We start from the raw sequence: 25718 nt of genomic DNA, 5'->3' as shown, positions 1-25718 counted from the left end.
TCTATTCGTGTTAAAACTAATGCATTTTGCTGTGACTTTCAGGGAAAACAGAATCAAGCATTTATATTGCTTCTGGTGATTACTAAGTTGCCAGTACTCTAACACTGGTTAAAATAGTCCTGATAATGCCTACAGCTCTAGTGCTTATATTGTTCTAAAACTACTTTCAATATGAATAAATGTTTGCAGAAAAAAAAAAGCATAGGACAAACACTTTAAAAATGTCTATTATACCCAGTAGTATAAAATTGCAGATTGAATGCAGTAGGTTTTCTGTCTGTTATCTATAAAAAGTTTATTAGTTCCAGAGTCTGCCATGACTAAGAGCTGTCATTCCTCATAAAGTCCAGCTCTGAAACCCCAAAGCTCAGACAAGACAAGGTGACTGTTTTTTAGGAAAGTCCCTGAGGGTGTTTGGGTGATTATCAGACTCTGAAGGACAGTCTAGTTCTTCTAGACAAGTAGTTTCCTTAAGGCCTGCTTTTCTAGGAATTAACACTGATCTGCTTACTGTGGCTTCATAGCAGATAAAAACATCTTTCCAAGAGTCAATCAGAGCTTTTAAATAAAACCACAACAACATTACTTAGAGGAACTCTTGGCAGAACTTGACAGGTTGATGTCATTTGAGTATTTGAATGAAGATACTAGTTGACATGCAACTAGTAGAAACTGCTGCCAAGACAAGGTTTAGACAAAACTCCTGTGTGTATATATTTGCTGAGATCCCACCTGGAGTACTGCATCCAGTTCTGGAGCCCCCAACATAAGAAGGACATGGACCAGTTGGAGAAGGTCCAGAGGAGGGCCACAAAGATGAAAAGAGGGCTGGAGCACCTCTCCTATGAGGACAGGCTGAGAGAGTTGGGGCTGTTCAGCCTGGAGAAGAGGAGGCTCCAGGGAGAGCTTATAGCGGTCTTCTAGTACCTAAAGGGGGCCTACTGGAAAGATGGGGAGACACTCTTCAGTAGGGCCTGTTGTGACAGGATGAGGGGTAATGGTTTCAAAATAGAGGGACACAGATTTAGATTAGATATTAGGAAAGAAATTTTTACAGTGAGGGTGGTAGAACACTGGAACAGGTTGCCCAGAGAGGAGGTGGATGCCCCATCCCTGGAAACATTCAAGGCCAGGCTGGATGAGGCTCTGAGCAACCTGATCTAGTTGGGGATGTCCCTGCTCCTTGCAGGGGGGTTGGACTAGATGACCTTTGAAGGTCCCTTCCAACCCTAACCATTCTATGATTCTGTATTTTGCAAGGCATCTTCACAATGGGTAATCTTTTCAACTACATTTAGACTGGGGGAAAAGGAAAGAACAAAATGAATATAGAAGACTTTCAGCCTTCAATAAATTTATATAGGACATTAGGAGAGTAAGAGAAAGAATGGACGCAGACACCTTACAAATTTATATGTGTTTAGGGCAATAGTTAGGGGGTGATTGAGATTTTTTTGTTGTTGTTGTTTTTTGTTTGTTTTTCCTAACTCCTTGAGGAAACAAGGCGTACTTGATGCTGTTTCTCTTTGTTTCTCTCCATCTGGTCATTGCACCCATAATAACATTTGAAATGGTAGCTACTTTCAAGCAAATTCGAAATACCCTTAAATTTCTGTGAGATCTGTGGAAACTTGTTACTTAGACAAGGAATATTTATTCAAAATAGTGTCCCATTAAAGGAAAAGCAGGCAGAATACACCTGGTTCTTTGGAACAAGGATAACGTTCTTGTGGTGAGTAAAGCTTGGTAGGGGGATCAAAGGATACAAATTTGTAGGAAGATTCCGTTACTTCTGCTATTTATGATTTTTTTTTTTTTTTTTTTTTTGAGTAGACTTCTGTGCAACAGCTAGAAGGAAATGTGTAAACTTTTAAGACCACATTGTTTATGTTGGAAAGAAATTGTCTTATAAATACTTTTAGATATTTGGTTGTCTGCAAATTCAGTTTTGGACTATAATCCTTACTGCCATGTTTGAAGCTGGACATTCTTGGAATAAAATTTTGAGAAAATCAAACTGTATTAACTAGTTCTAAACTGGTTATCATATTTTTATAGCTTTAATACAAGCTTATCAGGAGCTACAGCTGTTATTTGTCTAGAATATTGAATCATAGAATCGCCTAGGTTGGCAGGGACATCAAAAGATCATCTGGTTCAAACTTTCATGGGAAAAGGAGCCAAGATGAGATTATCTAGCACCCTGTCTAACCACATCTCGAAAACCTCTAGTGATGGGGACTCCACCATGTCGCTGAGGAGTTTGTACCAGTGAATGATTGTTCTCACTGATTAAGCTGTGAAATTTATTTCAATTATTAATAATCTGCTTTGCACACCAAGAAGATCTTTCAAGGTACTAGATTAATTTCCCTCTAGATGAAATCTGACTAGCTAAGCCTAATTATTCCAGTTATTAAAAAGTTTAATATACCTGTTAAAAAAAAAAAATCGGTATTTCTGATTTCCTGAATTGAAAGATATTTAAAAAAATATTTATTTCATACATTGGAAGATTTCTAAGTTTATGATTTCTGGAGAGAGACTTAAGGAAAGCATGGAGGACTTGAAATTAAGACATGCAAAAATTGAATTTAAAATAGAGGCAAGCTGGTAATACCATTATGTTTACACAGTAGGAATAGCTTATTAAGGAGATGTCATAATGACTGTTTCTAGCAAGTGTGGAGTAATTGGCTTGAGTAGCCACTTGATGTCATCCTGGTGCTACAAAATTTGTCTAAAAACTGTTTAAATACCTTTGATTGAAAGAGAATGATTTCAGTGAACTTGGCTCATCTATATTGCTAATTTTTTTTTTTTCAGTTCTCTGCAAAACTTTGCTTTTTTTTTTTTTTAATGCCTCACCCCCTAGCTTTCTGATGGAATGCTTAGTCTCTACTTTTTTTTTTCTTTGGCTTGAAATAGCTGCAAACATTTCAAGAAACTTTTCACGTTTATCCCTCATGTAACTAAGTTTGTATCAACAGTTACGTTAATTTGGCCCACATCCTCTATCAATGCTATGTGAAAAACGTGTAGGAAATCTTTAAAGAGTTAAAGTGATGGCTTTACTTCCAAGATCATTCAGCTGTTTTATGCCACCTCTGTCCTTTTTTTTCTGACCAACAATAAAACTTTACAAAAATAATTACATTTTTGTCCAGGAAAAGTTGTTCTTTAATGTTTTCTCCTTGGCATCGAACTTGATATAAGGGAGTAAAAGGCCTCATTTGATCATTGTGCATTTCTTTGGCAGGCAGTGTAGAGCGGGGAAAGGATGTCTGTCTCTTATGCAAACTTCATATGATTCAGAACAAAATTTTATATGGACGTCGTGGGAATTATTTTTTTCTTTCACTTTTGGCAGAGTAAAATACCCCTGACCTCTTGAAGTATCTTTCTCCTACCACTCTTCCTCCTTCCACCTGGGCAGATTCCCTAGATCAACTAATATTTTACTGGGTTTTTTTTTTTTTAATTTTCTACGACTTGTTCTTTTCTCTTAACTCATTCAGTTCTTTTTACTTGTTCTTGGGTCTGTGACTGTTAGGCCTGTATTTTCTGTCATACAATTTGCAATATTTTTCCACAGCACTCCCCTGGAGTTGTAAAATATTTGATCTGGGAGACTGCCACTTTGTTTTCATGACTACATTATATTTACAAGAGATTACAAGTTTGTGTTGTCATTTGCAACTTTCACAAATTCAACCTCATATTATTGTGTAATCTAGAAGATCATTTACAGTCTATAAAATGATACAGGAACATATTGTTTTTTAAGTTCAAGGAATGAATAAGTAAGTGCACAGACTCACTGGTAATCTGAGAAATCCTATGTCAGAAACTGTTAGTTGTATTTCTGTACATGTTTGTGATCCTTGTGCCTTCTCTGACAGCTGCCTAAGGAAGATAAAGCTGAGACTGAAAGAGTCCAGATAGGTGTTAAGAAAGTGATTAAAGATATAGTGGTACTTCTATACGAACAAAGAGAGATTGCAAAGAACCAGGATAATTCAGTCTGAATAAGGTGAATAAGAGGGATTTGATTGAGGTGAGAAGATTAGTAAGAAATGACTAGTGTCCTCTTTTTAGCTGTATCTGAAAGTATGAAGGAGATAAAGTGAAATTAAAGGAAAGAGGGACTTTTTTTTTTTTTTTTTCCTGGAGTACAATCATTCATTGGCATTTACTGTTTTAGGAGGTAATTGAGACAAGTCAGTGATTGTAGCTGCCTTTTAAGTGTTCATTAACAGCAATTAGTAGGCATTTTTTCCTTTGAATACTTTGCAGAACACTACTGAATAAATCAGATATACGTTCAAAAACAAGGATCTAGAGCACAATGGCATATACAAAATAGGAGGTATGTGAATTAAAGAGAATACCTTTACCTGAACCCCCACAATTATTTATGGGGAGAACAGCTTTTGTGGTTGCCAGAGTGGAGATGAATATGGTTGTTTTATGGTTGTTTTCACCCAGGTTGAAAAACAGGTAGACAAAAACTTTTACTTTTCTCTTCTCATTGACTGCAATTTGGATAAGACTCATCGCTTCAAATTTGAACATTTGCAGTGTAAATATTTGCAAATGTAAACTCTTTGGAAGACTTCAGTGAATAGAAATATATACTTTTAGGGCATAACTTGTATTATCTTGCATATATGTCTAAAGTAAATCAGATGAACTGTGTTTTAGAAGTGAATATTTCTTCCCCTGCTGCGTATTACTTCTCATTGAACAAACCTAGACAATAAACTTATATCCAGGTAGCTACAATGTAAGCATCAGTAGTCAGGCAATATGAATCTCAGATTGATCATTGCTCACAGTTGCTTACAACTGTCTTTTATAGTTGTAGTCTTGCAAAATGTTGAGAGAGATTATTTACAGCCTCTTCTGCTTGTAATTGGTGTCTTCATTCCATAAATTCTTCTATATTCACTCTTGCAAAAGTGCTATTACAAAGTCATATAGCTTTTATTATCCTCAGTGATGGTTTTCATCAGATATTAATGGAATCAGTGCTTTGTTTATATTACAAAGTTTTAAAATGAGACTATTTTGGATCTGCTGAAACCAGTGTGCACAAGAGTTGGCTCTTTTTGTGGTTTTCAAAATTCAGACAATAATACATTTAATTGACATAGTGTCTTAGTAACTTTACAGTTGCTGCTAATCCACATGGAATTTTCATCTATGTAATGATAGTCTGCATACTGAATTTTGTAAAATGTACCTCTGTTCCTGCAGACAATATCTGGTGTCTAAAGATTGAATCTCATTTACACAGTAGCTCTTTTCTGTCACCTTAGCCATCAGGGGAAACTCAGAAAAGGTGTAAATGCGATTTGATACTACGTATTTCGCTCAAATGTAAGTGCAGATGAGAATCTGGCTTCTGCTGGCAGCAGATGGCAAGCTACCAAAAGCATTTTTAGTATCACTTTGATCATATTAGTTCAGACATGCATGGTTACTTATCTGTCTGCTTTAGGTTTTGTGTATGCCTGATTGCCTTAGTCTTGAATGATTCATCTTCACTACACTTTCACGAAACAAGAACACTGCATTTTTAAGTGAGGGCAACCTATAGTTGTAGCATAGTACCTCGTGTGTGCTGGAAGGAGAGTTTTTACCTAGCGCACTATGCCCTTCTTCTGATTGATGTCCTACAGAAAAGCTCTGGGGTTCAGCAAGTCTTAAGTGACTTGTCCAAGACTGCACAGAAAACAGAAGTCTTTCTATATCAACACTGTTAACACTGCTAGAGCTAAAATGGTAGATGGTTATTAACCTCTTATTGCAAGATTTTGCCAACACTGATGATGAATCTTAAATTTAACCTTTTCTATACTTCAGTAGTTTAGAATATTTTTCTATTAAGCAAAAAAAAAGTTTTAAAAATTTGACATATGTAAACTTAGCTAAACTTAGCTAATTTAAGCATTTAGGTTTCTTTAAACAGTTAACACTTATATATCCTGAATTAATAGAAATTTGAAATGAGTTAAGATTTTCTTAGTTTGTACGAAGGATAATGAAAGCAGAGAAATGACAAACTGATGTATGAGAAGCAATATATGAGATGCGACTGATAAATTATCTTCTGATATGTTAATGAATTCCAGATAGAGAGGTTGACAATAAGATGATTTATTGAGATTTTAATAAAGTAAATTAAAAATTGAAAGATTATCTGAGTGAAAGAATCTCCAGGAGTCTTTTGAAAAAATAATTAGGAGTTTGAACATTTAAAGAAGCTTTTTATAGACATATATCCTGATATTCACATATACACATATTTGCATTTTAAATAGACACATCTGAAAAATCTACTCAGCTTACAGTTAGTACCAATTCTCCTTATACTTATGTAGAAATAACAAATTTTAAAATACTTATTTAGAAATATATACTGCACTCTTGCATGCACTAAAAAAAACCCTCCATATTTAGTGCTAGACTCTTTTCAGTGATCCAGAAAATCCTCCATGCCTATTTGACATTGATGAGTAAAGATAATACACCTACAGACACAAAAATACTTGAACAAATTAGATATTTGTGGTTAAAACTTAGCTTTAGTCAAAAGGAAACAGTTAGGTAAGACTTCTTCAAGTAAAGCTAGTTCTGAAGTGCTGTTTTATCTGGTTTGCTTTCCCACAAGAAACACAAGCAACTACTTGTAGAAAAAATAAGAAACTATTGCTACAGCAGGAAAAAAAAGTAATTGTAGCTGTCAGCTCAGACTGCTAGTCATTCTAATTAACTGGGTGAAACTTGTACAGCTAGGATGTATCTTTAAAATCCAAGAAGAGCCACCATGGCTTTAGTTTGTCTGAAAAATGTTCTTACTGTCTCAGCATCTGATTCAACAAGTTCAGTTGTTAATGTTCATATTGTCATTTTCTATCATCAGAAGCACATTATATAAAATAATTTTAACTGAGAGACAATTCTTACAATGTAGAATACTTCTAAACCCATCGGTTTTCTATTTACACTACAGTGAATATTCAAACAACATGGATTAATCTTGAGAAGAAAAAAAAATCATCTTATGTATCTAAAAATAAGTGTAATGGATGAGATTCAACACACTCAAATAATGTATTTACATAAAATAAATTAGAAACAGTATCGCACTTAATTTTATCTATCTAATGTTCTCCTTATATGATACATCAATATTTCTTTACTGTTTAACTCATTCTTTTATCTTCTAAAAGAAAGATCTATTTAGCATTTTTTGATCCCTCTCCTGCCCCCACGATCTAAGTAAATCTGCGTCTTACCACAATAAACGTTAACTTTTTCCACATGAAATATGGACACTGTCTTATATGCCCCATGTATGACAGGAATGCTTTAATGTTGGCTTCTACTGTGGGATTTGAAATTTCTCTCAGTACAGAAGCTCTGTTGGATGTCTGCTTTTGTAGTAAATAAATACGTCTTTTTCTCTCTCCCTTCTCAGATGCTTCATTTTTTTTTCCCCCTATTGTTGAAAGACATGGATAAAGTGTATTTAAGAAATTTAGAAAATAATTTATTTTCTGTTCCATTTTTCTTTGTCAAATTTTATCAGTCGATCAGACTGATAAATCACCACTGATAGAACACGAGAGAAGAGGCTACTTGGCCCCAGGGATGTTTTGCCCATAGCAGAGCTATAGGCACAGTATGGCTGTGTTCTGTCTGCACAGGTCAGGGAGTTGCTTAGGCAATAGCATGGTCTTTGTGACTGTGGATTGATTGGTGCAGGATTACACATGTAAAGGATGCTAACAGTGGTTCACATCAATTGAGGCATTGTTTGCAAAGGGAGTGTGGCTTTTTAATTTTTATTTAAAATTCTATAGCATCATGTAAAGAAATTGTCCCAACAGCACTTGCCTTTGTTTTTTGCAAAATTTTCCCTGGTTAAACATGCATCCAATTTAACTACTGCTGAAGGAATTCACAGTAAATTAACAGCTGGCTGGTAAGCCTGGAGGTTTGAAGAGAAAACTGTTCCTTCCTCTTTACAAAAAGCTTTGAAACAATTTAGTTTCTCTCCAGTTATTTGATCACAGTGATTGAGGTATGGATAAACTGAAATAGATGTGAATTGGATGGAGGAGAGATTAGGATCTACCAGCATACACTGCTGGCTTCCAAAGACTGGAAGGGAATTTCACACTGTAATTTTTTTTATGAAGTGCCAGAGTACAGGCATTTGGTTGAGGATAACCTAAAAGATTATTGTGAAATTGTTCCTTCCCAGTACTTTAAGCAAATTGATCTTTCATTTGTTGATGGGTTTATAAATGCAAACTCAAAGTCATTCCCATCCATAACAGACTTACTAACTTCTTATTGTTATTCATCAAGAAAACAGAACTATGTTGACTACCAAATCAGGTATCTCTTAAATTGTGTAATTTATATTTCATTCTCATAGGCAGAATGCCTGACTGTGTTGAAGCATGAGTATAGCTCTAATCTGATTTAACTCCTTTCTTGCATAAACATATAGGAAAGCTTCATGACTGAGTAATAGCAAAATCCACACAAAATGTGGATAATCTAAGTAACCTAAAGAATGCTATAGGGGAGATTGAAAATTTGGAGTTTCTGCTTAAAATATGCTGCATAAATATTTTTAAAGAATAGCACATCTCATAATAAGGAAAAAAAAGAATGTAAAGAATATGTATCACTGATTATTATCAACAAAAGAATATACCACCTAGATTTTTAAAAAGTGTTTGTAGATTTTGATCTAAATGTTACAAGTTCCTACCATAACCAAATTCAGAATAAATTAGCAGAAGAATTTGACTTTGAATTATGCCATTTAGCATAAAATTAAATGAGGATCTGATGAGTAGAGGTTGATCCTTGTAATTTAGAACTGTTTACCTTACCACTTTTTTGCATCATCTCCTCTCTGATACTGCAGATCCAGATAATTTTGCAGCTAACTAGCTAGAAAGAGGAGGTGTGTGATGAATCTCTCTCCAACTTTGCCAGCTCCCATGTTTGGAGCTTAAGTGTCAAGGTAATTGCTCTTTTTTTTCCCCAAAAGTTTCAGCTATTGGAAATTTGGGAATATACTAGTCTAAGTATCTTCGCTTATTATTTGTTAATTAAAGATAATGCCTGCGTTTTCTGTTTGTAGAGAAAGAAAAGCACGGATATATGACACTAGGATATCCTGAAGGCTTAAAAATGGAAGGTAAAATAAAACTAAAGAGTATAAAGAAACCTGTGATTTTTCTTTCAATCTTGCATTTCTTTTTCTAAGCCACCTGGAACGGCAGATGGTGCCAGCATATTTTTAACGTAGTTATTTTCTTGCCTGTTTTTGCCTCTCTTTGTGTCTCACAAAGGTCTGGTTCAGTTCCTATACTTATGTATAAAGCACAGTCTGACTTACTGAGAGTTTGCGAGCAAGATGGCCTGAGTTGTCATTAGCATAATCTATATCCAGTTGCAACTAAAGAAGACATGCAATTGTTTTCCATTTATATGACTGCAGTACGTGATAAAAAGACAAGATTAGCTAAGACAGAATCCCTGCAGATTTAATTTATCATGATTGGTTCAGGCAGGAGGTCTGAAGAAAGTGTTATTTCCCTAGGCCTTTTGAATTGTGATGAGGTACCATTCCTGCAGGCCCGCAGGTTGCGCAGTCTACGTGCTGTTTTGGACCAGAGGATGCAATTCAAGGACCTGAAGCCACTGTTAACTTTATTGCGATGAAAATGAGATCAAGCTCTGTTTGAATTCCTTGATGATAATCACAATGCACATCTTTGAGATGGCAGGCAGATTAAAGAAATACATACAGTACATTGGGCAACCTGCATAAACGATCTGTTGCCTACAGCTGGTTCACTGTTCAGTTGTGTGTTACTGTTGCAAGGAGAGATTAGCAGAAGGGAGCGTGACTCCTCATGATCTTTTGCTATCTGTCTCAGCTGCCTGGTAGCCTAAGGTTTAAGGTTTTCCGTGTTAATATTTAAGTCCCAAGTGGATTGCATCCCAAGCGCATTTTCTGAGCTTCTGATGCCCTGTATTCCATTTCAATCTTGACGGTTAGGAGAGAGAGATTTTGGGCCTGAGGGCTTTCTGAAATGGAATAAGCTGAGAGTGTACAGTCTCTTTTCCTCTAGAGTACTGGGTGTGTGGAATGTTTTCCCTTCAGAGCTCAAATATGTTAAAAATTTAGTATATTTTAAAATACGCTTTCCGCCTATAACCAGAAAGCTTTGTGTAACAGTACTTTTAGTTGTAATGATTTAACTGTTAGTAGTTATGATTTAAAGTAGCAGACTAAGGAAGAAAGGCTGCGGAAACATTATAATCTTATTTAAGAGTCACCACTCTTATTAATTTGACTTTTTCAGCTTACTTCTCAGTGATTTTGAGAATCTTTGAGAGGTTATTATGCTTGCTTATTTTAAATCATAAGATATTAAATACTTCAGGAAAGTAAGATTTTTGTGCTCTTCACTTGTAAAATGCACAAAGGGCAAGTTACTAAACATGCTGAGAGTCTTTTGCTAAAGGTATCTTTATTACTTTATCTGTATTTCACCTGCCTGTCATGACTACAAAATGAGTAAATTCAGATTCATCTTCACATCCAGTGAAAATCTGACAGGTTTACTTACCTTGAGTAGGCTGTAACTGTACCTGAGGTCCTACTTAAGACACAGGTAGTGTGAATAAAATATCAGAATATAGCACATCCAAATCAACCTTCCAGATCTGCAGCTTTAGCTCAAGTGTTATGTCTGCTACAGGTAGGAGTTTTTTTCTCATCAAAGGCCACAGAATCAGTCTGCCATTCATTTTGTTTGTTTTGATCTTCCTATCAATAAGATAATGTAAATGCTGAAATGTTTATTCAGACTTTTCTATTGGTCTTACTTTTGGCATTGTATTATACTATACATAAATTAGTTTATAAAATATTTCAACCAGTTCTACACTTAAGTCAATTATGTAAAGTTTGGCAATTACTCTTGCCCAGCCTATTACCACTTTAAAAAATACTGCTGCAGTGTCATTTCTTGATATTCAAAAACATCCAAATGATCATCAGTGAACAACAAACAAACGGTCAGTGAACACAACTTTGAATTAGCAGTGATAAAAAAAATCTTTTGGTAGTTCAGATAAAATGCTTTCTAAAGTAAAACAAAACTACTTAAAATAATTTCTTTGTGTTACTGTTAGTGTTGAAAATACTATATATTTTATGAACTGATGGTTTAATCAGCACTGAAGGCATGCTGGAAAGTGTTAGAATATATTCTGTCATTTGGCTCAGCTTCAGACAATTATACATGTAAACATAATTACTATGGTACTCTCTTTTAAAACATATTGGTCTCAAGTTTGTGATGAATGAATCTGCAATGTGTTTTCCTGACACCTTTTTGAATTGACTTAATCCAATATTAATTTATTTTAGATGTGCCAGAAGCATAATCCTATTACTAATAAGTTGAAATAGACAGTAGGAAATGCAGGTCCCTTCGTAGCATTGCCAGAATGCATCTCTGTGTGTATCCAGCAATCTGGGTGATATGTTGACAGAATGAGGCCAGTAATGCAAATAAAGGAATTTCCCCCCTCCCCCCGCCTTGCAGTTTATTGCTTGTCACTGAATAACTCACTGACTAGAATTTCTACAGAAAAATCAAATTAAGAGAGAAACAGCTTCTATATTAGCATTGCTATCAAATGTTTGTGTGTTAAGTGATAAGAGTATTTATGTTTCAGAAAGTACAGTTATTTCATTTGGCTTAACAGCCACGTAAGACTGAAGTAGCATTCTCTACATATATACATTTCAGGCTAGATCCTTAGCTACAAATTAGAGCAGTTTTACTGCAGTTACTGTAGCTGACTGAAGTCAGTGCCACTTTACATTAGTGGAGCACACAAATCCAAATGCTTCTGTTAAATTTCAAATAAATACTTCCTTTTTAAAATGGAAGGTGATTTTTTTTCCCTGTCCTCCAAAAAATATCCTCAATCATTATGCTTGCTATGTGTGTTAGGACTAGCTATATTGTCTTAATTGCTTGTTTAGTTTGTAATATAATTCCCTGACATACTAACACAGCACAGAGACAAAAATTATTTATTTCTGAAAGACATAGTATATGTTTCAGCTTTTACTTTTCTCAGATCAGGAAAGCTCAATTTAAGATCAAAACTCTTTATTCCATGAAAGAGAAAACCCAGAATTCATTAATAAATGAAAAAAACACAGAAAATAATTTATAGATAGAGAAGAAAATCAAAGATAGTGGGTGACTGGCAGTGAAGTTGCGCTTATGTGAAATAAACATCCTGGGATTTAGTATTACAGTGAGGTAACATAATCCTGTTCCCTTTGATCATAATACACAGATGATCAGGATAGGGACTTATACAAGCATATATAAATATATAACTGTACCCAATACTTACTTGATAAAAAGGAGTCACAGACAAACGACCCTAACAAGATAACAAGCTTCTGTATTTTCTGGATCATTGTATCTAGTAGCTACAGAAAGCTGGATTAGTATATTTTATTCATACTTTTCTGAGTGACTGTATTTGTCTAGAATAATTACCATCTGTGACAATTGGATTTTTGGACAAAAATAACAGAGGACCCAGCACTTAGTAAAAGAAATAAAATGTGTCTTCCAAAGTGAGTTTACTGTTACCAATGGAATACATACTGCAATTTGGTAAAAATCTGTCCTGCGGGTAATTTGAGGGGAAAAAAAAGGCACCTAACCACTCACTTCCACACAAGAACCCTAAGAACTGGAAAAAACATTTTTCTCAGATTGAAGCCTGAATGTCTGTTTGATGAAAAGAGGGAACCACTCTTCCCAAACTCACAAAAGATGTTGCAAGCAGTCATTTGATGGCTGAAGCAGCCCTGATCTCTGTAGATAAATCAGCACACAATACTCAGTATGATTCAGCAGGTACCTATTTTTAGTGACCATAGTTTTCTCTCGTATGCCATTTTTTTTTTTTCCACTTATGTGGAAATGTAAGACTTAGCTATCACCATACCTAATATTTGTATTTTTAATGCAAGTGATTAATATTATGAACTCTGCCAATATAACATTGAAATCAGCTGGCAAAAAGAGTATTTGCTATGAAAATATCTTTTCAAGGGAGAGGCGAGAGAGTGTGACACAAGGCATAAACGAACTAAAACAAAAGTGAATGGTTTTCTAATGCTACTAATAATGTAGTGACTCTTGAATAGTAATTTCTTCTTTAAGACACTGAAACCAAAATATTTTTAACTTCTCAGATGAATTTGAATTTTAGAATTCCAAGTTATTAAATGATGTAGAGGAGGCTTCCCCCCCCTAAATTAAAGGAAATGAAAACACACAGAAAGTTTATTTTTGAAAAGTAGGAAAGGCAGTTTGCTTGACCCCTGTTCTCCTATGCTTACTGTACATAAACAGGTTGTGAGTATATGATCCATTAGCCATCTTTTTCCAGAGAATCTGTTAATCTATTTTATTCATTTTGTTGTATGTACTCTTGGACAAAGAAATTAAATCACATAAATGTGAGTTATCTGGCAAACACGTAATGGATGAAGGTTACTTTGAATCTGAGAATACAACACCCATTGTCTGCAAGGTGAAAATATTAAGAGCAGTATACTGTGCTAGCTCACAAAAGATGCCTAGCACATGGCCTAAACATTCTTCAGTTTATTAATACATCAAATAATAAGTTAGAGATAGCTCATACTGGAACTGTTGCCCCTGGTTCAGTATGCCTTCAACAGGACCACTTCAGTGCACAGCTGTAGATTCTGCTTGTTTTTGTTTTAGATTCAGTGTATTTTGCAAGCTGTGTATGATGTGTGTGTGTGTGTGTGTAGCTATAGCATATGTTGTTTATGAGCCTTTAATCTTTCTTCACTCGAGGCAGCAATGCACCTCCTGCAGTTTTGCAGTGTTCCATCTGTGTCACTTGTCCAGAGTTGTAGATTTGTATCTTGGCAGAGTATAGAAAAGGTATCGTCAGTCTTCTTATGACAGTTGTACAGCGTTTTTCCTAGGCTGACAGTCTTTGTCAAATCAGCAACAAAACAGCTGCATCTAGTGCTGCTAATTTTCTGTAAGGAATTTAAAAATGCCCAGCACTTAGAGTAGAAAATTGTTATTTCTCATCCAATTTGCCTTAGTAACACTGCAGCATTTCACCCAAGGATAGACCTAATATATTCAACCTGTCCTACAGTATTGCAGCATTCTCTAATAAGATGGAATACAGTGTTTTGAAAATGTATATTCATGTAGGTCCCTAGTAGCCTAATGATTATTAAATTAATTCAGGCATGTAGAATACCCAGGCAGATCCTTGGAGTAGCATGTTACTTAGTCCTCTGCATTGTGTTATCAGGTCAGTCATAATTTGCATTAGTAACTGTGCAATATTATGCCAAAAAATATTTAGCGTAAGAGGGTCTTCAGCTCAGGTTTTATTGCATTCTAGTTGCCCTTGCCTTATTTCTTCCTATGGCAAGTTTGACTGATACATTCCTAACAGAAAGTTTATGATGGATTGAAATGCTCACATCAAAAGAGTTAAAAATTAAGACAATCTTAGCCAGTTCAAGTGGCAAAGGCAATGGATTCTTAATTACTTGTGCTTCCCTTTTGTTACTGCCATCTGATTTAGATCTGTAAGTCAGTGCTTTAGAGTAATAATGTAAGAGTTTTGGGAAACATTCTTCAGAATAAGAAAAACTATAACATAGTTGTATTATCTAAAGAAGAGAAAGAAAATATAAGATTGTTAAACTATTGTCAGTCCATATATAAAAATGTTTTTCACTGAGAACTATAATAAATAGAAGTAATAGTCTTAATTAATAATCTCTCTTCTGGTATGATAGCTCTACTTTTGTTGCAGTGTGACTCAAACCACCTTTTTATCTCAGAGGAAGCAATGCAGAACCAGAGAAATGTCCTTTGAGAGAAAAACTGCATCACTGGTAAAGACTTTACATTAAGATGTTTTTCTTTAAACACTTACTGAGAGGTTGTTGTAGTGGAACTAAAAGAACATACAACATAAAAGTGTAAGACCATTTTGCATCAGAAAGTAGACTTCATAGTACTTGTAACATGGGCTAATACATGGGATACTGTACATTTTATATGACATCTGTTTTACCAGGAAAGTCTGATTTATGTCAATCTGTTTTTAACCTGTTGAATTTTCCATAAGTAGCAGATTCAACTTCAAATACTAATCTATACTTGGCAAGATACTAACAGAACTGCATTCCAATAATTTTTCAGGAATTGTGGTAAGCTCGTGTCACTGTTAATTAACCTTAAAGACATGAAAATTCCTCTATAATCATAGAATGATACTATAGAGTCTTTTTATCCACTGTTGGTTCTAAATTTAAAATTTGTTTTATAAAATAATAAAGCAATTTAGTAAGTCACATTGAAATTTGAAATAATTGAAGTGGAAATTATTTGGCCAGTAACTAAATATTGGCTATTCACTGCTCGTAATTATTAATGTGGTTGACAAGTTATTACTGATTTTAATTCCAATGTGTCTGTTCATTTCTATGATAAAAGTCAAGCTTTTGAAGGAAATGAAAGATCAAATCCGGAAGTTCAGAAAATAATAATCTACAGGAGTATAGTATTTACTTAAATAATTTAAATGTTCCTTTCTCTGCAAGGTAATCTTATTGTGAGTATTGTTATCGTGCAAATCTTACTAGGAATTAAGGTACTGGGGAGTGTGCCTCTCTCTCATTTCCTTTTTTTTTAAAAAAACCTCTGCTCCTATAAAGCAAAGTGGTAATGCATATTTTTGGTTTTGACCACATAAATTAAACAAGAAATTATAGGGGTTATGACAGTATTAAAATTTTTGTCCAACTCATGAAAGTGTCTGAATTGGCAAAGGCAAGAAGCAGTCAAACTTGCTGGAAGCAACGCAATTTTTAAATTTCTTTTTGATGCACTCTTGAAATGTGCATGAAGACTGAAAACTCTGTAAGGAAATGTGCTTCCCTACAGTAGTCAATCTAATCTTTCTTCAATACATTTTAATATGATTATCTGTTGGTTTTGTGTCAAAAGGATACTGAAGGAGTTGATGTTGTGTACCAGCATACAATGATGTGCACTAAGTGTATGCCCTCTGTAAAGTTCTCCACAGCATGGCCTATGGATATTCCAAAAATGTCTCTGCTTAACAGGTATTCTTTAAGAGGAACTGTAAATACTCTATCAAGGCTAAGCTGTGAAAGAAAAGACCAGAAGTCAGCCCAAGGCATTTGAGCAGCTAGATACAGAGGATACAGTGCAAAAATCCAACCCTCTTCCTAGTAAAATAATGGAGGTGAGTGCAGTAGAGGAACCTCTTTGTTTTCTTCCCATTAGTTAAGTATTAGGAGCTTTCTGGGGAAAAAATCTAGCTCTTAAGTTTCCCAATGCTTTTTCTTTATATACTATAGCTAATATATGTTGCCTGTATATAAAAAAAAATACTCTTAGACTCATCTAGGTATTAGGTGTGAGTGCGCTGCTTATTGTGGCAAAGGCTAAACTGATCAAGTTACAGCTGCAGTTGCTTGATATTGCTAATTCTCAGTGATATTAGATCAAAGCAATGACAACTACAGCATTTTAACTAAAAAAGGAAAGGAACAGTATTTAAAGTGGAAGCTCGATGTTTGTGGAATGCAAAACAATATCAAAGAGCTGCTCAAACTGTCAAAAATTCTGCAGTAGTCTTACATGTGTGACTATACCGTCTCTTTCAGATGCTCCCAATGACCTTTGAAAAAACTGCATGAGCTCTTTAAGCAGCCTTCCCACATGAAGTATATTTCTGCAAACACCTCCTGAGTATCAGACAAGAAGATTAAAGTCCTTTGATGACCAGTTTGGAGAAGAATAGTTCATGGTTTGCTATCAATTGTCAAAATTCATGAAAGATATTTGTAATTTCTTAAACTGAGAACTGTTTTGTTAATAACATCTTTAAACCAGTTGTGAGCCTCCAGTTCTTTCCAAAATTTGACTAGACTGAGTACTTTTTCTTTCAATATTACTAAGGTGTGGCTCAGTGAATCTTCTGTTTAATTGATCTGATCCTCTTCCTGATTAAGACAGCAGGAGTGTTATCTTTTGAAGGAAATAAGAATCGAGAAGGTCAGGACTGCATGAGATAATATTTTTCAGACCACAAAATGAGAAATGGATTGAAACAGTTTGTAATGTTAAATTATAGTCTACTATATTTATTGAATTATGTTATGCAGAGGTTAAGTTGCATCTTTGTAGACCATTTACCAAAACAAAACTTCAAATGAGAATCTTGATTTATGTAAAACCAAACCAAAACAACCAACCTCTCACCCAAATTATACTAAGCATAATATATTTCTTCTTGTATTCATAAACTCTAAAATGACCATTGAATTAATTCCATCAACTCTGTCCTTCCAAAAAATGCTCAGCAGGAATGAAGAGTGCTAACAAATCAAGCAGATATGTGCATCACTAATCCATAGAGATCAGCTTTCCTTGAAATGTAAATTCCAGAAAGGGACCTTCATTTTCAAAGATGCGTACAGCTTCTGCCAACTGGTGTTCCTGCATTCAATTCATTTAAAGATTAGCTGTAAACTTCAGAAAACAAAGAGAAAGACTTGGTGCCTGCAAGCATAAATATAGAAAGTCATTAGAATTTTTTTTTTTTTCTTGAAACCTATGAAATTGAATGTGACATACAAACACGTAAACTCTTCAGTTACTGGCAACTACCTGAAACCTTTGTTTAAGTGTACATTGTTTTCAGATTAGCTTCTTGCCAAAAAAAAAAAACAAAAAACAACTATTAAATGGAATTGTCATTGAAAAGAAGCAAAACAAGAAGAATATGGAAAGTTTTAGAATGTACAAGAAACAGAAAGCAATGCTGAAGGAGAAAGTACAATCTATGATATAAACTGCTGGTATGTTGCCACTTTCAATATTGTATTTCTGAAATTAGTGGACTGGAATGAGTTTTGTTCATCACTGAGGTTGCGTTGGTTAGAAAGAATAGGCTATGTTAAACACTGTAAGACATATGGATTTGGGGCTTCTGTTATCAGATAAAAATGTTGTGCCCACAAAATACAAAGTGCTGGTCCAATATAAAATCACTCTACTGCTCGGAATTTTTCTGGGTTAACTTTTTATTTGACAAATGACAAAGAAGATATTGTTGGACTACACAACCGTAATCATTATAGTTTTAACCATAATCATTATAGTTTGCCTATCCAATGTCCTTGTAAAGACCAAAACAAACATCCTGTTCTTTGGTTAATTTGAATGAAATGCATTCATATTTCCATATCTGATTCAGATCAACTTTGTACTTCAGAGTAGTCCCCAGATCTGATCAATATTAATTATTAAGAAGCCATAATCTCAGAAAAGGTGGAAGAAGTAAATAACAATTTGGGCCATCTGTAGAAATTAGAGATGTAGTAAATAATCATACTTCAGAAAGATAATTTCAGAGGTTAATTATATGCTAATGACAAATAAATATAATTTTCTTTCATTTATATGCATACAAGTAGCAGACAAGATAAAGAATAAGATTTATTATATTATTTTTAACATTTTACATTTATTGAGGGAATATTTTATGAAGGCTATTTCCACATAATCTGTCTGGATCTGATTCCGTCCAGTTTCAGTGGAATACTGCTACCTGTCTAACATCTGTGTAGTAGCCCCCTCATAAAGTATAAGAAGCCTAAAAATGAAGAGCTGCGATACATACCTTTCAGCCTGTGAAGTGGAAGACTGAATCCCACTTTAGAAACGTATACATCTATAGGCTGCACAGTGGCTTAGACAGGACAGATTCAGGATCCTCACCAGGGTTAGGTGGAGTTTGATGCTGTGGTGCTCAAAGTGGGTCCACACAACTACAGCTCACCAGTGTCCTGAGAAGCTTGAAGAGGAATGCACTTAATGAATGCTTCTGCTAGGGGGGTGCACCAGAGTTTCTGGATTGCAAGGTACAATTTCAAACAAGCACATCTGCATCTGTAGTTCCTTCTAGCACCACATTTAACATTTCAAGTTGATTTTCTTCTTTGGTATTGATATGTAAGCAAATGTTTACATGAAAAAGGAGAACAGATCAGCACAATACTGTCAAACAAAAGACCCCGTTAAAAATAAAAAAAATTCCTAATGCAGAGGTATGGATGCGTGTGGTTTATATATATATAATCTGAGTATGCCATACTAAGTATATTGAAAACTGTATCTGAGATATACAGTATAACAAGATGTTATTTTAACTTTGAATACATCCCATGATCTGCATTAGAAATGACAAAATAAAAATACTCCATGCTTTGGAGGGCAAGCAAATAATTTCTTTTTCTTTTTTTTTCTTTTTTTTAACAAGAGTCAGTGTGCGAATGGAGATATGCAAACTAAAGCCAGGAGAGCAACAAAATAACTAGTCACAGAATACAAACATGATTAATATGGCAGTACTAATGAAGAGCTTTTCAATTCTAGAGCAAAGTGATGTAATTTATATAACCAAATATTTGTACAGTTACTGATATTAATACTTTTTTGCCTTTTTTTTTTTTTAGTGTATAGAATAAGAGTGTAAATTGAGGTTGCCTGGGATATTTTAATTTCTTTACATTCAGAGCTCTCACTTAAAGCTTCTTCAAACAGTTCATATTCTTACTTTGTTTGCAGATTTTTTACTAATTCACCTATTTGAACTAGATTCCTTTTATTATTAATTAAGAACTTCAGCATATTCACAGAGGATTAATTATTTATTGGAGCCACTACATATGCCCCTGTTTTAGCATACAATTTAACTTACTGTATGAAAAAAACCTAGAAATCAACACCACTATAATTGTGCGTGATATAAAAAATACTAACAACAAAAAATACGGAACAGTTAGAATAATATTAGTTCAAATATTTACATTTTTTTACACTGTTAGAAGTATTTTTCCAAAACAGCACAAATCTTGTAACCGATATATATTTGAAATAAGTCCACTGAAGTTAATTTATTTGCATGACGAGAGAAAGAAGATATGACTTCTCAGTAATCATATAAATACATGAAACTTATTTTTCCCTACATGAAGGGTACCATTTCAATGAGTTAACAATGTTTTATTCCAATGAAGCATATAACCAGTATGTTAAGTTCTCATAATACGAATCTCTACAGTTTAGAAAGATATGTTTGAAAGAGTTTGTTTCAGGCCCTTTTTAAGAAATATTGATGCCAAATACATTAATGCCAGTCAAAGGAATGATTAACCATTCTGTAAAATTTTGCATTGTGCTCTCTGAAGTAAGAATACAGTTGCTCTAAAACAGTGTTGTTAACAAGAGGATGGGGGCGTCCTTTGGATTCATGTAAACATCTCTCCCTTCCATCGCTTCTAATGCAATAGAATCCCTTGGTTTGGTTAAAATAAAAATTAGAAGACATAATTCGGGAAGGAAGATTTAGAAATCTTTCAACTTTTTGTAATTCAGGAAGAGGGTCCTTGATTAAAGTATTGCCATCCACTATGTGAATCTGATCCAGACTGAAATGCTTAAGCCACTTTTCCATATGAACATCATATAGACTTCTCTGAATAGCTTTGTATTTGGTGTTAAGTGCTCCATTCTTAATAACAATATCTTCAAAAAGTTGAACAGGCTTGTGGCTTTCTACTCTGTTGTAATATACTTGAGTATAGTCAGATATAACTCTCTCAGTGGGATCTCTTAGAATGAGCAACAGTTTAATAGAGCTATTCATGTCATGAATTCTTTCTGGAGCCTGTGGTGATGTAAAATAGCCTGGTGTTTTCTCAATTGTAATTTGATTTCCATAAGAAAATGGCATCAGATTTCTATACCAGTCTATTCCTTTCACATAATTTTCATCCCAGTCAAAGAAGTGGACTTCTGTAGCTGCTACCACAATATTAGGATGAATATCCAACATTTCCAGCAAAGCCCTTGTCCCTCCTTTACGAACTCCTATGATGATTGTCTGAGGTATTTGTCTGCTTGTGCCAGGAGGTCTCACCTGTGCTGAATAGTGTTCACTTTTATTGCTGAATAATCCTACTTGTGACTTCAGTGTTTCCAACAGTGCCCCATTCTCAACGGGAGCACCCTGAGCATGAGTCAGCACAAGATAAGCTGACATTAGTAGGAAGGCCATGTGGAGAGGAATAATTAGTTCAAGACAATGCTATGCTTGACTAATGAAAGAATAGGTAAGTCCCCTCTTGAGCTGGTTGGCAGAACCCGTGGTGTAAACACAGCAAGTTTCTGAAGCATCTACAAAATAAAATAAGACAAATCAGCATTTTTAAACCCATTACCAGCTGGAAATCTAACTCATAATTCAACTCACAAATCTAATCTGTGATCACAACAGAAACCATATAGCAAACCCTTTTATTTTTTTCCTTGACCGTAGGTGACCAGTGATGGATACTAACCCTTCAACAGCTTTTGTTTCCTCTAAGCACAACATAAGAATTGTTTACTTGATTTTACATTTCTGACCAGTATTTGCTTGCTTTGGCTTCCCTTGTTCTCTTACACATTTACTATGTATTTCTCTTGCCATATATGCCATACCTAATATGATATTAATAATAATTCCAAAGTATTTTTGAATGTCAATGCCTTTCCCTAAATTCCATGCTAGAATAGTATATCCTAATCTAAATAATAGCACTGAATAGTGGTGCATCTATTTGGTTTCCAGTGAGTTATGGATCACACAAAAAAGTTTGTTTATTTAGACATGGAAAACAAAGCAGAGATATAGCTAAAATTTTGGAATCTAAGCCCCTTAGAGTGGAAAACTAACAGTGTGGCAAAGCAAGAATGAAGTGTTTGAGTTGGATCAGTGTGGAAAAAATAATTGAGACAGAGTAGATTCTTTGCAACTATCCAGTGTATTCACTTAAGTGTTGGGAAAATCCTGGCAAAATCAAATCTTCAGGTAGTATTCCCCAGTTCAAACAAAGCTCTGTATAAGAGATACCTACATGCTTTCTGGGCATCTAAAAACCTTTGCAGGGAAGCAAGTCTGGCTGGAGCTGGATACCTTATTTTTCTTAATCCACACAGCACACAATCATTTTAAGGAAGTGGTGAATGTTAAATCTCTTAAAATTTTGAAAAAAAAGCTTTAGGGTTGCAGGTATGTGCATATGCACATGTAAGTGAAAGAAAATGTCACTGTAACTGTGTTGATAACATTTGAAATCTCTTAGGTAACTCCTGTATATATTCTTTGAAACAGATTGCTAACAGAGCTGCCCTCACAACAGCAGTGATAAAAAAAAAATTCAGATCAATGCAACACTTGCACTGGAACCACTATGCTTGGATTGCCTGTTTCTATGTCTGAAAATCTTACACGACAAATCCTCATTGAGAGGATTCTTATCCTTAACGTGTTTTGTTTTCAATGCAGAGTGTGGAAACAAGCTATTTCATACACTGATGCAGCAATTATTTTAAAAACAATAACTGGTTTTGGAATATATTTGAATTATGTCTCATAATTTAAAGTAGTCTCAGAAATATTACAACTTTAGCTCCTTCTTCAGCTGTCAATTAGTCTCTTTCTGAATATATTGGTCGTAGTACTTTGCATCTTAGAAACAACCTTAGAAAACATAGCCATTTCCCATTTGTTATGGCTCTGAGGAGCACTCAGGATTTCTATTTTAAAATTGTTTACTTTGAGGCTTACTTTATAGACTTAAACATTTAACATTTTTGGTAATAACAGTCTGGGCAATGTGGCAGGTTTGTTAAATCTATTTTCTAGTTCTGATTAAAACCTACTCCAGCTTCTTGGATATCTAGGGAATAACTCTTCTTAGCCTGAATGAGCTCTAAACTCACAGATACATAGCAAATATTAACCCTAAAACTACCATTTTAAAAACAAACTACAACCTTTAGTGAGTAAATCTGTTGTGTCCAAGCAAGACCGAAAGGGCAGCTGCTTCTTCAAAAAGAGCACAGCTTTAACCAGGTAAAATGTGTGAGCATACATATTAAATATTGGAAAAATCCAAGTACAACTTGGCTTTGTAATCAGGGACTGGAGAAAATATTGTTCTCCTTTACAAACCTGAATGGAAGTTTCATTTTAAAGGTCACAAGTTTTTTACTAAGAACTTCACATGGAAGTTCTATTTAAAGTTCTTAAGAGCAGGGAATGCAAGCATTTATATGGCAACTACAGGATGGAAGAACAGATATGTTTATACTAAAACCATTTTAGTTATGTTTTTCAGAATGACTCTGCTTTTGAATGGCAAGTTCAGGAAATGGTACACATGCTGTTTAGTGGTGCTGAAGAATCAAAATGCATTCAGCTGTAATAGCAGCTAATGTTGATTTTGAAAAGCTCTCATAGAATGTACAACACTGACCATGCTATCTGAGGCATCACACCCCAGATGGCTCCTGAAATACCAGCATTCCAATGTTAAGCATAGTTATAGGCAGCGAGTCTGCTTTAATAATTTCAAGCTAAATTTTTGGTAATTCACAAGGTTCCTAAACAGTCCATCCTGGATAAGGACAGAGCTACGCATAAGATGGTTTGGAAAGACTTCCTCTCTTCTCTGAAGTAGGAATATATGGCGGTATGGCTGCTTTCCATTCCTGTGATGCCAGTAGGCTGAGATATGGGGAGGGTGGGGCAAAGGAGCAGGGAGCAGTTAATCTTTCTTTTAACCTGTTCCAAAACCTCATGTTAATTTACATTCTATTAATCTTAATTTTTAAATTAAAATTCTTTCAGGAAGATTGAGGACTTGTTTTTATAAGCATCTTACAAATTTTTTCAGTTTACTTTTTTTTGTGCTGATACACACAGCACATTATACGTTACAATGTGTATACACCTGTATACATAAGATTACAAGCACCTTGAAACTAAGGCAAGACCAGCCTGAATGTCTGCCAAGCAAGAAATGTCTTGCAAATACGGAGGTGGAGACATATACTTCATTATCTAATTTCAATTCCAGAACTATCCCATCTTGAAACAGTTTTAAAAACTGATTCTTGACAGATATTTTAGGCAACTTTATTTAACCAGAAAGAAAATTATTTTTCAAGTTCTCAGGAAGAAATAATCTTGAGACTAACTAGGCTAATGGCTTAAAAAAAAAAAAAAAAAGGAGAGAGAAGAAAGAAGGAATTTCTCTGAAATAAGCTAAAACCGGTGTAAAAAAACAAAAAGAGTCACAAGCATTTTTGAGACTGGAGACTGTAGTAATATAGACAGAGGTATGTTCTTCCTAGGTTTGGCGACTGATGAAAAAATGCTCAAATTTACTTTTAAATTTTATTTTAAAAACCCAACACACTAATATTGTTTTATCCCTAATTAACTGATAGTTATCTTATTTCATGCACCTAAGAATCAGGTTCAAATACTGTCATTCAAAGAAGTCTGCAAGCTGAATGAGAAATTCATACTTAGAAGTATGGAAAGATTGGTCTTCCAAAACATTCTCAGGTTCATATGTGAGTAAGAGTTTGTTTAATTTACCATCTGAAATCAGCAGTTCTCTATAAAACACATTTAGAAAGCAAGTAACGGAAGAGAGTCTGCATTTTTTATGGACCAAAGTATTAGTAGCATTTTTGAAAACAATTACATTTGTTTAACCACTTTGCAATTAATTAGTTGTTTTATATAGTGAAAATTTCTTAGTCATTGCTAGAAGAAAACCTTGCCCAGGAAGTACTATAAGAAATAATCAAATCCAAATGTGCTGTAAAATTAGTACCTAAATAGGTCAAAATTGCCTTTGGGAGCAACTCCAACAGAACAACATTCCAGCTTCAGCTGAAGATGTTTGACTGATTTTGATGAAGCTCTACGATGTTAGATCCCATGGTTAGGTTATAATTGCTACATAAGTGTAAAAGTTTTAAAGATTATTTATCAAGTATAATTGGAATGTTATTTGAATAGTTTTTGTGTTGCTTTTCTGCCTTTTACAATTAAATGCACATTTTTAGAAGATATGAACTGCTTTTTGTAACGAAAACAATAATTTACATTGCTGCACTGCACAATCGTTGAATTTCAGAGTATTCCTGAGAAATTAACCACATGACACATGATCAGAATTGCAGTGCCTTATTATATGTTTGGTTTTTTTTTCCCCCCCGTATTATTTGGTAGTGTTGGTGTTGCCTAGTGACATAAGGAACATCAACAGATATGATACTTACTAAGCAGAAATGAAGTTTGGGAAGAAATTCATGCTGCAGAGAGAACGAATTAAGTAAATAATACCTTGAGATTTTGTTTGGTTTACTTTTTTAAAAATCTTGGACTAGACTGAAGAAGCTAATACACTGGCTGAAAAATCATTTTAATATTGCAGAAATGCTCTAAAGATCCTTAACTGCTGCACACTATTGTAAAAAAAACCTTCTAAGCAGGTTATGATTTATCTTGCTTCAGGGTAAAGTACAACATCATAGGGTAAACCTAACTATATTATTATTACTAATTTATAATATTATGAATTCCTAATAATACTTTCCTCTGGCTGTAATGCTTTTCATTGG

The 25718-nt window shown here is 34.5% G+C and overlaps 1 protein-coding gene across 1 annotated transcript; it reads right to left on the bottom strand.

Annotated features, from left to right (window-relative positions):
* Window positions 1-19768: 19768 nt before the first annotated feature.
* On the bottom strand, window positions 19769-25239 carry LOC104479289 (heparan sulfate glucosamine 3-O-sulfotransferase 1). The gene is made up of 2 exons (XM_010119896.2): window positions 25201-25239; window positions 19769-21428 (listed from the first exon to the last, which is right to left on the bottom strand). The coding sequence occupies exon 2, from the start codon at window positions 21307-21309 to the stop codon at window positions 20380-20382; it is 930 nt and encodes a 309-aa protein (XP_010118198.1). The 5' UTR covers window positions 21310-21428; window positions 25201-25239; the 3' UTR covers window positions 19769-20379.
* Window positions 25240-25718: the final 479 nt, after the last annotated feature.

The sequence above is a fragment of the Chlamydotis macqueenii genome, chromosome 7 (genome assembly GCF_036417535.1).
Source record: "Chlamydotis macqueenii isolate bChlMac1 chromosome 7, bChlMac1.mat, whole genome shotgun sequence".
In the NCBI taxonomy this organism is placed as follows: Eukaryota; Metazoa; Chordata; class Aves; order Otidiformes; family Otididae; genus Chlamydotis; species Chlamydotis macqueenii.
This window is presented reverse-complemented; position numbering and strand designations above follow the sequence as displayed.